Consider the following 14,009-nt stretch of genomic DNA (forward strand, 5'->3'; position numbering starts at 1 on the left):
TAAACCTCCAGAACATTTAAAACGTCCCCCGGTGCACTTGTTGTTCGGAACGTCGGGGGTCCGCAGCTCTCGGGACGCGGCGCCGGACGTGAGCCGGTACCACCAGACGTGGTACTGGACGGGAACTGGAGCCGGGTTAGGGTGCAGGACCTCTCCAGGTCCTAGCGCCGGCCGGGTTTAGCTCGCAGCTCGGTGGTTGGAGACCCGCCTGTGATCTAGTGAGAGCAGCCGGTGAGTTAGAGGGGGGGACGCCCGCGCGCGCGGTATGGAAAGGCAAGAATGGGAAAATCAGCGATTAATGCGTCAAAAAAATTGTCGGCGTCAAGCACACGTCAGATTAATGCGTTTTTAACGCGACAAATCTGACAGCCCTAATTGTAACCAATGATAATGATGTGAGCGTCCAGAACTCTGCTGCAGTCAGGCAGTGATTTACAGAACATGACAGGATGCTGGTGGAGTGTCTTCCTCCCTTCTCTACATTTCTAAATCCAATTGAAGAGTTTTTCTCTTCCTGGAGGTGGAAGGCATATGATCAGCATCCACATACCCAAATGACCTGTTAGAGGTCATGAATGCAGCTGGTGATGACTTCACAGGAGAGTCTGCAGAGGGTGGATTCAGTTTTCAAGAGGATACTTTCCTCTGTGCATTGATAAAGCTGATAGTCAGTGATGTAGAAGAAAATATGTATCCAGAAAGACAGGAGAGTCTCGTTGTCCATGACTGATTTGCAGAACTGTCTGTTTTACAGTATTTTCAGTTTCAAAGGTATTTCAGGAAGGTTTATTGATCAAAAGGGAGTTTATTATTGTTTTTTTTTTCTTTCCTTCTGCACAGTGCTGTGAGCGGTTGCAAATAAACAGTGTAAAGTGCAAATTCAGTGTCTTTTTGTTAGTTGAATTCAAGGTTTCAAAATATCATGCATGATACATACTGTAGTGCTGTCTTTACATTGCATGACATTGGGAAGCATTTCCAGAGTCCTCAGTCTCAATGAAAACATGATGAAATCTATTGACTTGATCATTAAAAAAAATGAAATCATAACTTGTCATTTTGACAACACTGACACTTTCATAGACATAAAAACTTGCTTTTGAAGATGAACTAACCCTTTTGAGCTACTGACTTGCATTTTGAGGAAGTGACACACTTTTGTAGGTTACGTATCATGTTTTGCAGTTTGTACTAATTGTTTTGAGAATCTCCTGAGGAGTGCTGCAAACTTCAATACTGTTGAGAGACATGCACTAAATCGATGGAGAAAAACTGCAGCGACAAATGGAAGTGCCTCTAATTTAAGGAGGCATTCTCGACTAATGAATAACGCCATCCAATCAGAAGAAAGCTATCGCAGCCCTCTGACTCCGCCCACAGATGTCAGAACTCATTTTCCACTTGTGCGCAGAAAATTTCTCTGTGAGCAGAGCCAGAGCCCCCGCCGTAGACATTCTGGCCCCCGTGAGTGCACGTGATAAAATGTGGATGAAAAGGATTAATAATGTGTGATGAACTTCTCCCCTCATCTCTTCTCTCCAGGCTGTAGAGAAGACCCTGCGCTTTCCCCCATGGGGCATTGGGGTCTGCATCTCCCTGGTGGTGATGGCCATCATGCCCGTGCCCGTCGTCTTCTGCCTGCGCTACTTCAACATCGTGGAGGAGGGCAGTGGCGGCCTCGCCGCCGTCTCCTACAAGAAGGGCCGCATCATCAAGGAGAGCAGCCGGCCAGAGGAGGACGACGACGCCAGCCTGATCCACGGCAAGTCTCCCAGCGAGGCGCCATCGCCGATGCCAGGGAACAGCATCTACCGCAAGCAGAGCGGCGGCGGTGGCACGGAGGGAGACACCGCGCCCAACGGCCGCTACGGCATCGGGTACCTGATGGCCAGCACGCCTGACATGCCCGAGTCGGACTTATAGACCTGCTGTGGTTGTAAGTCAGCTGCCCCCCACCCCCTCCACCCCAGCGTTAGTCAGCGTCTCATCATTGAATATTCTGTTTTGCACTGTGTATCTCTGTAGATGTAGGAGCTGCTCTGTATTTGTCCACTCTGAACCTTTGTGGATGTTTATCATAAGGTTGCAAAACCTTCAGTTTTGGGATGAAGCACCAACCACCTGCCAGGCTCCACCCACTCTGTAGCCCCTCCTCCTCTGGGATGAAGCAGAGGAGTTTGTGACGCAGACGTCAGAGCGTGTTCACCCTGCAGTGAGCCAGACGCCGCCCACACTCGCCGTGTTTGTCCTGGCTCCGAGAAAACACGCTGGCCTTTGATTTCCACTCCCATGATTGTTCCAGACAAAAGCGTGCCTAAGTCATTTATATTTGTTTATAGAATACACTGCTGATGTATATTTGAAGTGTTCTGTAAATACAATCCTCATGTGATGAGCCTGGTGGTCTGGGTTTCAGAGCAGTGTTTTAAGGTTCAGAAGTGCTTCAAATCCTAAAGTGGCGTCATCTTGTTCGTTTTGTTTTTTACTAATGTGCTGTCAAAGCTGAAGGACTGAGTCCTTCTTGTAAATAACTTTTTCCATGAAATGGCTTCAAATGCAATGTCTTTTTCCCTAATGAAGATTAAAGATCACCTCAGTCAACAGCCTCAGTCATGCTGTCCGTCTTTTCTCTGTCGTCAGTTCTTTATTTCACACAATTTACAAAAGTGCCTTTTTAATAGAAATACCAAAAATATGATTGAAAGACAAAAAAACCTCCAGATTAAACCAATAAGGGTAAAACCAAAACCGCTTTGACTGTCCATCACAATTGTATAGAATGAGGACGGAGAGAAGGCGTGTCTTCGCTGACGTGCAGTGATGGAATCAGTGAAGACATCCTTCTTCATTTAGCATCTGTCAGGGTTCAGCTTTCAAAGGTGAGCATAAGGTCCAGGCTCTGACCACATGTTCCCTTTTACCAATGTGTCGGACTGGAGACTTCTGTGATTGTCACAAGCTCAAATATGGCTCTGCAGCGTCAGAAACACGAGTTTCTGGATTGAGGTCTTTTAATGTATTGTGCTTTGTTTCTGGGAACTACATGTAGGAAAAGTGCAGTTTGTCCAAAACATCCTCCTCTGTGAGGAACGGAAACACGCCGGGGCTTTGGACTGTTGATCCCTTTTGGTCGACTCCTCTGAAAAACAAAGAAAATCTTCAGAAAGTGTCTACTCGCACGTCATGTTCACATTCTCAGAGGAAGGATTAAGGTCAGGATTACAGTTATGGTTAAAACACCAAATAGTTCCAGAGCGCGGCTGTGTCTGCAGCTCACCCCTCCAGCGGATGGACCAAATGCAGAGAACATTTCACACAGCTAGGAGTGACAGCTAATGAAACTTGAACTTTAACAAAATTCAGCCTTGAATGCACTTAAAACACGCGCGAGCAATGCAGCAATGTGCATCTTGTCCGCGCAAATTCCGTCTGGTAAACGTACATTTCCATCAGTTTTTATAAAAAACATTTCAATAACATCAGCCACATGTGGAAGGTAACAATCCTCTCCACACTGCTGTAAGTAGAAACTCTTCTGGTTACTTGGAACAAGAACAGCTTCAATGAAAGGCTTTTCCATAAACCACAACCAATATCACAGCTGCTAATTTACTGTAGCAGCAGTTTTTCTGCCACGTTTGTCTGGATAATCACTGCCTTTCCAGTCTGAACTAACTCGCAGAAGCAGTGACTGCTGGGTAATATCAAAGACAAAACAAACAAGCAGCTGTTTCAAATTAAATGTGTTTCTGAGACTTGACCGAGCATTCAAATGTGTGATATAGGGTAGACTTTCCTTCACTGTCAAAGTGGAAGCTCAATGTTTGAGGTGTGACGAGTAAATCGATGAAACAATTGACTAAAGCTCTTATTTTATAAACATCATCATAAACCTGAATCCACCATTTGAACAACTTTATTAGCAGCATCCTCGGAACATTAGACAGCCGGTTGATGAATATTCTTCCTTTTTATTATTATGGTCTGTGGGAAACACTGTTTCAATAAATCCACATGTGGAGTAAAGATTCCTGGTTTTTGTCTGTTAAATGCAGATTTATTTTATTCTGAAGTCAAAGTCTCTTCTTCAGTTTCCTGTCTGGATCTTTTCTGTGAAAAGAAACTTCACAAATACGTTTGTCTTTGCCAACTTTGCTAGCTTGACACGAATCAAGATGGAGTCGGACGTTCTGATTAGATTAGAAATTAAACAGAAAAATGTTTTTTCTTCCTCTGGAACCCGGTACCACCTGTCCTACAAACCGGTACCGGTCCGTGCCTGGAGCACTGGGGCTGTTCTGCTATCACACATGCCTCTCCTTCTTCAAGCGTGTTCCTTCTTTATACATTCATTCCAAATCCACAGCGATAAAGAGTGAGAGACAGCTCTTTGCATCGCAGCGCTCGTCTTTTTCCTTTGGCATGTATTTCCTGAGGGTCAGAGGTCAAACTGAGCGGTGGCACTACGACTGCAGCTCCCCAAAAAAAGGAGAAGCCAAAATCCAGACTCCCCAAAGATGAATCCCAGAGGACACCTGCTCTGGCACCAGACCTCCTCTGTCAGAGCGCGCTGCTGCCAGACAGCATCACGACAGCCTCAGCATTTCTGTGCTCTGAGGGACTAAACATCGACACCAGGAGTCTGCAACCTGCGGCTCCAGAGCCACGCGTGGCTTGGTAGCCCTTCACTGTGGCTCTTGGGTTAAGGGAAACCAAAAAGGTTTCATTTTAAAAAGAACTGTAAATTAAATCAAAAGTAGCAAAGTAAAAAAAAAATACAAAGTAAAATGAATTAAATGAAACTTTTTTCAGCTCTTTTACAGACAGATGACAGATCACTCCATGAGTTCCTGACTACAGTAGGCTCCATTCTCTAATAATCCATCAAGTGGTGTGGCTTCTTAATTTGACAAAGTTGGACTATAACGCATTTTTGGGAACATGTACCACTAAATAAACTGGAGGTCAGGGAGCAACAGAATTTCTCCCTAAGGCGTACCAGATTATATAGGTGGTTTTACCTTTTTTAAGTAATACTATGATTCTATGTGTGCCTTATTGTTCAAAAAGATAGCCTAATTTAGCTCTGATTTAATTACATTTTGAGATGTACCACAAACTGTAAAATCATGTTTAATCTCTGCTGACATCTCAGTTCTTACTGTAGCATCGCCACAAAGGTATCCTGATAATGAACATCCAGACAAAAGAAATAAATACTGATATGAATACAGTCCACAGTTGTTTGATAATACTACTGCTCTAACACTAATACAAACTGTTTTTTCTTAATAAATATTGTATAGAATTTGGTGTCATATTATGTGAATTCTGGAGGAAGTGGGCGGAGTCACCAGCAAGGACATAAAAGGAGGAAAGTTTGGGGCGTCGCAGCTGTCATATGGAGCAGTAAGACAAAAGACTGGGGGGGGGGGTCTATGGGGGACCCCAGAAAGAAATAAGAAAGGATAACCTACCCACAAAAGATGGATTAAGGGAGGAAACCACGACCATTTTAGTGAGATCGTTCCATGTTTTTCTTTTTTGGACTCCTGTTTCCTGGTGAATCTGTATTTATTTGGACACAGAATGTTTTATCTGAACACTGGGAGAGGGACTAAAAAGCCAGAAGAGACTAAAAAGAATAAGAGGATACTTTTTTTTCATTTTGTTTTGGGGGAATTTCAAGAATATGTGTTCATTTGTTTTTTTACAGTTTGTATTGGTTAAAAAGGGAAATTGGTTCAACCCTGATTCCAGAAAGAGTGTATTCATGCAGCTCATTACATTACTCCTCACTTGCTGAGTTGAGATGGTTTTGTGTGGTACAGAATGTCTTGTTTTGGAAAAGAGCCATGTGAAAGTCTGTCAAAAGTTAAAAAATATTTTATATTTTAAGAAAAGTTATTTTATCTTCATGTTTATCTTCTATTTATGCCAATAAACCAACAGTTTATTTATATTTATTCCATGGTCAGGGCGAATACTCCATTCTGACTGGCTGTTGTGGAGTAAAAAGTGATAAACCACGGTGATAAATCAAAAAAGAAGTTCCGCTCACAGCCCAAACGTTCTGTATCCCTGGACAAAAACAAGCAGTAAGAGATGAACTTTCTCTCTGAACTGGTGCTTTATTTAAACTATCATGACGATCAGCATTTATGTCACTTTCCTTTTGTAAGGTAAGGGAGGACAAGGAGACAAATTAGTCATCTCCTCGATCCATAATGTTAGGGGTTTTGTTGGTATGTATTTTTTTCCCAATTAGTTACTCTCCCACTCATAAGACATCATTCAGCGTACCGAACGGTATATTCTTCTGTATCGCCACAAGAGGGAGTTTCCGTTTTTTGAGCAGGTCAGAAGAGCGAAGTCTATACTGAACCCGCTGTAAGATGAAACACTGAGACTGAAGCTGATTGGTTGCTGTGTTTGTGCTCTAGCCGCTTAACTTTAAAAACAATCCACATTTGTGTGGGTCTTCCTCTCAATTATGCAACACTTTACCAGTACAGTTGAGTTCAGTGTCGGCTCAGTGCCGTGTTGGCATGTTACCGTGACAACAAGCTGCATCACATATCAAATAATCCACTTTTTGTGAAAAAAATGATTTAAACTGAATAAATAACACAAATATATTACTAAATATTGACTGAATATTCATTTATTTTGTAAGCGGAAGCAGCTGTTCTCCGCTTCTCATCGGACGGTTCAGGCCTCCGGCACGTGCTTGAACTTCTCATAACGTACACTTCGTTGAGCATTATCCCTCACTTATCATAAGGGTAACTACAGCATCCATCGGGATTTTATTTTAAGGGTGAAATAAGACTTTGTGGCTCCAACGTGGCTGTGGTCAGTGACAAATCAACTCAAAAGCAACCCAACATCTGATGATGGAGGTCAGCTATAAAGATAATTGAACTTCAAATTTTAGGTTTATCTTAAAGTATTTCTTGAAAGCAAATCGTAGTAAAATCGGGAGCAAATGAAAAGATCTGTTTGAAAAGATGTAGAAAACGCACAGGCTGGACCACAAGCTTCCCAGAGTTCCCGCCCACAACTCAGGGGTGAATTTCTAATTCACTCCTGCCGCTCTACAGAAGCTATGTCCTAGAAAACAACACAGGTTATTAATATATATATATATATATATATATATATATATTGGCTACAAACAGCATCATAATGACTGAAAAACCACTGGGAACATTTTGAAAATAGATCCCAAGTTGATCAGAGTGGGACTTTAAAGTCACCATTTGACCACATTTGAATCCATATTGATAGTTTTCCTTAAGATTAGCATCCAAACCTGCAGGCTCAGGACTGCTGGAGCTGCTCTCTCATTCTCAGTGCGATGCGTTCCCTCTTCTCACAGTGCTTCTTCAAGTCTTTGACCTCCGTAGGCAACACGCTGTTCCACACCATCAGCACAGACTCCTCATCTGCAGGCGAACAAACAAGCGGAGGCGTTGGCTGTCAAAATCCCACAGCTGTTCACAGAAACGGCACTTTCAGACTCCTCATACTGACTCTTGTCTTGTGGGACTCTTCGGCCCAAAACCAGCACCACATTCTTCCAGATTAGCGTCTCTGATAGAGCAAAAACAAGCATGTAATTGCAGGAAAAGGATGATACAAATGTAACACGTTCAAAAACAAACTACAAGGGAAAACGTGCGCAGTAGATGGCTCCGTGCAAACATGAGGGGAAAAACTGGATGCAGAGCCAAACAGAGATGCAGGTGCTGCTTATCTGTTTCCCTGACTTTTGTTTGTGTCCGTTCTCACACTCTCCTGCTGCTTTTGCTGCTCCACAAGATCTGACCTGTTCTGAACCTCACCATGTTCCAGTACTTTTTAACCCTTTAACACTGGAGCTTCAGTCTTTAAAATCTTTGATTTACTGTCATTTTTTAATTGTTAACACAATCAACGTCATTCCAATAGATTCTGAAGAGCGGCAGGATGAACAACTTTTCTCCTTCAGAATAACTGCGTATAATTCATTTTTCAAATTAAAACTAAAAATGAAAAGTGGAAAAAGGGCTGATTTATTGATTTATCAATTTTTCAACTTCTCTAAATACACTGCTCACAAAAATTAAAGGAGCATTTTTTTATTGGTCCTGGCATGATTTGAATTAAACTTCTCTGACAATTTTCTTGTTGGTTAACCAGCTGGGGGCCTCGTTAATCAATTTCAGCTGTATTGGTGTTCATGAATTAACAACAGGTGCACTTCAGTGGCAACAATTAGAAAACCCTCCAAACAGGACTGGTGTTACATGTGGAGGTCATTTCAAGTTTCTCCCTCTTGATCTTTTTTGGCTGGTTTTCCACTCGTGCTGATTTTGGCTTGATAATTATCTCTACTGGCAGTATGAGGAGATTCCTTAACCCTACAGAAGTTGAACAGGTTGTCCAACTTCTCCAGGATGGAACATCCACACGTGCTGCAGCAAGAAGGTTTAATGTGTCTCCCAGCACAATCTCCAGAACATGGAGGAGATTTCAGGAGACTGGTGGTTATTCTGGGAGAGCTGGACAGGGCCGTAGAAGGTCCTCAACCCCTCAGCAGGACCCATACCTGCTCCTTTGTGCAAGGTGGAACAGGCTGAGCACTGCTTGTGCCCTACAGAATGACCTCCAGAGGGCCACTGGTGTGAATGTCTCTACCCAAACATTCAGGAACAGACTTCATGAAGGTGGCCTGAGGGCCCCACGTCCTGTATGGGCCCTGTGCTCACTGCCCAGCACCGTGGAGCTCCACTGGCATTTGCTCAAGAACACCAGAATTGGCAAGTCCACCACTGGCGCCCTGTACTTTTCACAGACAAGAGCAGGTTCACCCTGAGCACCTGTGATAGACGTGAAAGAGTCTGGAGAAGACAAGGAGAACGTTATGCCTCCTGCAACGTGGTTCAACATGACAGGTTTGGTGGTGGGTCAGTGATGGTCTGGGGAGGCATATCCATGGAGGGACGCACAGACCTCTACTGCCTAGGAAATGGTGCTCTGACTGCCATAAGGTATCCAGATGAAATCCTTGAACCCATTGTCAGACCCTACGCTGGTGCAGTAGGTCCTGGTTTCCTCCTAATACACGACAATGCCCGGCCTCACGTGGCAAGAGTATCCAGGCAGTACCTGGAGGATGAAGGAATTGAAACAATTGAATGGCCTTCACCATCCCCTGACTTAAACCCAATAGAACATCTCTGGGACATTATGTTTGGGTCCATTAGACGCCGCCAGGTTGCTCCTCAGACTGTACAACAGCTCAGGGATGCCCTCACACAGATCTGGGAGGAAATGCCATAAGACACCATCCGTCGTCTCATTAGGAGCATGCCGCCACGTTGTCAAGCATGCATACAAGCTGGTGGGGGCCACACAAGATACTGAAAAGCATTTTGAGTTGCAGAAATGAAGTTTTGGAAAAAATGGACTAGCCTGCCACATCTTCATTTATCTAATGTGTATCTAATGTGTTTCTTCAAAGTGATCCTTTAATTTTTGTGAGCAGTGTACAACTATACAAATAATTTTTGATGTCCCCATTAAAAAAAAATAGAAAATGAAGCAAACACATAATGGACATTTAAATTCATTTTCTAAGAATTCCTCTTTGTGTTTTCTCCACCCCGTGATCCAACACTCTTCTTTGAAAATGAATTTAAACATTCATTATGTTTTTGCTTCATGTTTGATTTTTTTTTTGAATGGGAACATCAGAAATTAATTTTACTACAGTAGTTTAAACTGATAAATTGATAAAGCAGTCCTTTTTTCATCTTTCCATTTTTTGCTTTGATTTGAAAAACGAATGACACGCGGGTATTTCTGCTTGTTTTTTTCCTTCAATGTCAAGTTTGACTTGGGCGCACAGGAGAAGCTCCACAAGCGCACAGACATCCACGAGGGGGCGGAGCTAGTTTAAGGAGTGTAAGAATACTCCCACGAGGGTGGAGATTAGAGGAGCGGGCGTGGAGACTGTCCTGCGCCCGTGGAATGCTCCTTGTGCTCCTTGATATATGCTCGTAGGGGACTAATGGCGAAATGTAATACCCTATGTGCGTGCCTGTGATTAAATACTTGACCTTAAAATACCTTTAATTATACCATGGTCCGGGTGAATACTCGATTCTGATTGGCTGCTGGGTGTGCATTAAAAAGTGATAATGCACAGTAATGACACACACCTAAAAAAGAAGTTCCGGTCACACAGACCAAAGTTCGATATCACTGCGCAGGCTTCTTTAAAACACATTTTTCCTTCATCGTCTGGACAAAACAAGCAGTAATGGATGAACTTTCTCTCTGAACTGATGCTTTATTTAACTTATTGTAGCGACCAGCATTTATATTCCTCTCCTTTTGTAAGGTAAATTAATATTGACAAATTAGTCAACCCTCCGTCCCATAATGTTCGGCTTAACTTTGGTAATTTGTTTTTAAAATTAGTTATTCTCCCACCAATCAGACACAGCACTCGACATGAAAGGTGTAGTCTTCTGTTTCACCACAAGAGGGAGTTTCTGCTTTTAGAGCAGCTCAGAAGAGCGAACCTGCCGTGAAATGAAACACAGACAGAAGCTGTTCTGTTTATGCTGTAGCTGCCCACTTTGCGGAAGCAACCGTCTGACGCGAAGCGGAGGACGGTTTAGGCCTCCGTGGCGTGCGTTAATTTCTCATAACGCACACCTCGTCGGGTATTATCCCTTACTTCATTTTGTTGAGAAAAAAAATGGAAAAATTCAAAATTGTGACTTTAAAAGTGTGAACTGAATCGTGGATTGACTGAATTGTTACATTCCTAGTCGTTTAAGACCCACTCTGATTAAAGTGATGTTATATGTCTTCTTGTCATATATGACGACGGACATATATGAAGAAAATGAAGATTCTGTATGTTTTTTCAAGTTGTTGTGAATCAGGAGCAGCTGAAAAATTCTGTTTGGAAAAGATTGTATTTGTCATGTAAAAAATACGCTGGTTGTCATAAATCCCCTTCTCCACCTCGCAATGGGAAGGGGGCGCGGGGTTGCTCAGTCCCGCCCAAAGGTCAGAGGTGAATTTCAGTTTAATGCCTGCCGCTCTGCAGAAACTATGTTGTAGTAAACAACGCAGGTTTTTTTATTTAAAAACAGAATCGCCATGGTTGAAAGAGCACTGGGGAGACTTTAGATCAAAGGATGATGGGAGGGGGACTTTACGGCTCCAGAATGCTTTGTGGGTAAAAATGTGATGACTTCCATCACAGTGATGGTCAACACAAAAGGAGCAGATGTTGAAAACGCACGTATGAACGCTGAGGTGATGGAGCGGACCGAGTCGCAGCCCAGCGCCAGGACCTGCAGCGGCTGGTGTTTGGGTAGCTCCAGTAGCAGCAGGTAGCCCCCCCTAGTGCCGATCCAGAGCGCTGCATTGCTCTGCAGCAGCAGAGCCTTGACCACGGCCCAGGGCGGCGAGGCGTCAGAGGGCCGTTCGGCTCGGCTGCCCGACCTGCGTCTGCTGCCTGAGTCGTGTCTGCAGGGAGAGAGAGTCGCTGCAGAGACAATAAACAACATGGAGGACGCTGCTGTGTGTGTGTGTGTGTGTGTACCTGATGATGTGAGCACAGTCAATGCCCTCCATCATCCTCTCACTCCACTTGTCCCAGACTTCAACGCGTGATGCTCCCGCTTTACTCAGGTAGACGTATTTGTCCACAACCATGCGAGACACACACGCCTCGCCACTCAGAGGCGGCTGCTGCCTGCAGGCGACACCACCATGACATCACTTCCTGCTCTTTTATTTAAGCTTCAAAGCAAAAACCAGCATGTCTGCAGATTTAGTGAAGTTAAATTCAAGACGTTTTAAGAGCAGATGAAAAGCAGATGAATATCATGTGTAGTTCAGCAAACATACAGAAAAAAGTGAAACACTTTTCAAACATTACAAATCAAATGTTAACATTTTTATTGATTTTTTAAACCACCTGAAACATTAATAAAATAGCCTTTACTAAAACCTCATGTAATGGACGAGTCATTTTGAAGCTTTCATCTTAAATGAGGAATTATTTCTACTTCTTACAACAACATCTCTGGCTTTAATGAAATGATGTTTTAAACATGTTCTTGTAGGACATAGATTTAGAAAATTAAGCTCAAATATCACTCCAATCATCTTTGATAAAGTGTTCCCAAAACCTGTGCTGTTTTCTAGGACATAGTTTCTGCAGAGCAGCAGGAGTTCATCAGAAATTTACTTCAGAGTTGTGGGCCCGCTCTTCCTTCCCAACATGCATCTGTTTAGACTCTGTCCTGCTAGCTTACAGCCCCTCACAAGCTAACATTAACAGTGCAACAAAAATGGCAGCAATATTGTTTCCATCCAGTCATACAGTTCTGATCCAGATTCCAGCTCAGACGAGGAAAACAAAGACGTTCATGGATCTGTTTGTCTCTAGGTGGATGCGTCAGAATGGAGCGGAGCTGAGATGTTTGGGCCCATCTGTTATAGTTTGTATACCACACCTACAATCTCTTTCTTACTGCATTTCTACCGCTCCTCTTCCACAATGTTTTGAATAGAGAAACACTCAGAAAGTCACTTTCATTTTCTTTATGCATGTCCTCCATCATCTGAAAAATGCTGCAAGAACATATTTAAGACACCAAAAACAACATTTATTTAGTTGGTCTTTCAAACTGCATATCTAAGTATTTTTTAATTCCAGTCACTGTGAATCAGAAGCAGATAAAAATGAAAAAGCAGTTTGAAGCTCGTAGGTGTGAAGTAGAAGCTACAATCAGCAGGCCACAGTCTTCCTGCTCCACTCCATCCATGGACGTCTTGGTTTTCCTGGTCTGAGCTGGAATCTGGATCTAAACTGTATGCCTGGATAGAAACCATATTGATCACCATTTTTGGAATAGTGCAAATGACAAGTTGGGGTTGTGAAGGCCTGTAAGCTAGTTGGAGAGAGAATAAACAAGGAGCTTTCAGCAATGGAAGGGGGCGACAAATTTCTGATGAGCTCCTGCCGCTCTGCAGAAACTATGTCCTAGAAAACAACGCAGGTTTTTGATTTAGTCTAAAAACAGCCTCGTCATAATGAAAAGAGCACTTTCCAGTAGAACAACAGATGATCAGACTGGGACTTTAAGGCTCCAGTCATAACAAAAGTAACTATCATCATTTTAACATGGTAACAACAGAAGATGCTAACAGGGTTTAAACCTCCAACAAGCTCCAGTTCGTCTTTTACAGCTGAACAGAACATTTCAGACTCCAGAAAAAGGCTTTAAAAACCTCCTCTATGCTGACATCTGACCTGAACTGTGGCTCCCTGTCCTCAGCACCCAGATCACCTCCAACCTGACAGAGCGTGCAGCCACAAACTGTTGGGATGTCAGCGGCACTTTCTGTTCCTAACAGAGGTCGCACCTTTTCCAGAGGTGGAAAGACAAACAAAAAGCCAGAGTCTGCTGGAGGGATTTCCAGCACTTGCTGTTTCTTGATCTGCACTTCCACCACCTTGATCCCATCTTTCAATCAGAGGTCTAATGAGCTATTTCCACGTTATTTCTCCATGACTTTGGACTTTTGATGAGCAGGCACTGATTAGCTAGCTGAGGTTCAAACGATTTACAACCAATTGACATCCTAATGATATAAAGCAGCACGGACATGTTTTTTAGTGACAGGAAGTAACATTGCACTGATGAGAAAGTACTTAAGGACCATTCACTCAGAATTTAAAACCAGTTATTTAAGGCCCGGTCCCACTGGCTTTCACGGCCATATCACGGCTAGAGCACGGAAGAAATGTCGTCCCCGTGGTACAGACGCTGTCAGCAGTGGACTGGTAGTGGAACGGCCGAGATGTGGCCACGGAATAGACGCACATACACGCGGTACAAAATTTGGCCGCTGTTACATGCGGGAAGAATTTTTGAACTGCACAAAAATTGAGACCGCGGGTGACTGTGTGTGGTACCAATGGAACAGCC

At 43.4% G+C, this 14,009-nt stretch overlaps 2 protein-coding genes across 6 annotated transcripts in view; one reads left to right on the plus strand and one right to left on the minus strand.

Annotated features, from left to right (window-relative positions):
* slc6a15 (solute carrier family 6 member 15) overlaps nucleotides 1-2,603 on the plus strand; it is a 24,330-nt gene extending 21,727 nt beyond the window's left edge. Inside the window, exon 11 of the mRNA XM_024281985.2 lies at nucleotides 1,543-2,603. Within this exon, the coding sequence (XP_024137753.1) occupies nucleotides 1,543-1,923 (381 nt within the window). The 3' untranslated portion in view covers nucleotides 1,924-2,603. The remainder of the gene's footprint in view (nucleotides 1-1,542) is intronic.
* Nucleotides 2,604-2,621: 18 nt separating this feature from the next.
* lrrk2 (leucine-rich repeat kinase 2) overlaps nucleotides 2,622-14,009 on the minus strand; it is an 82,478-nt gene continuing 71,090 nt past the window's right edge. For 3 of the 5 annotated variants that reach the window (XM_024281981.2, XM_024281980.2, XM_024281978.2), the window contains exons 48-52: nucleotides 11,612-11,764; nucleotides 11,309-11,535; nucleotides 7,537-7,596; nucleotides 7,316-7,448; nucleotides 2,622-3,139 (exon numbers count right to left, since the gene is read on the minus strand). In XM_024281981.2, coding sequence (XP_024137749.1) covers nucleotides 7,324-7,448; nucleotides 7,537-7,596; nucleotides 11,309-11,535; nucleotides 11,612-11,764 — 565 coding nt within the window. In that variant the 3' untranslated portion in view covers nucleotides 2,622-3,139; nucleotides 7,316-7,323. Of the gene's footprint in view, nucleotides 3,140-7,315; nucleotides 7,449-7,536; nucleotides 7,597-11,308; nucleotides 11,555-11,611; nucleotides 11,765-14,009 lie in introns of those variants that run through there. The other 2 variants (XM_024281979.2, XM_024281982.2) reach the window with 2 other exon arrangements.

The sequence above is a fragment of the Oryzias melastigma genome, linkage group LG6 (assembly GCF_002922805.2).
Source record: "Oryzias melastigma strain HK-1 linkage group LG6, ASM292280v2, whole genome shotgun sequence".
Classification (NCBI taxonomy): domain Eukaryota; kingdom Metazoa; phylum Chordata; class Actinopteri; order Beloniformes; family Adrianichthyidae; genus Oryzias; species Oryzias melastigma.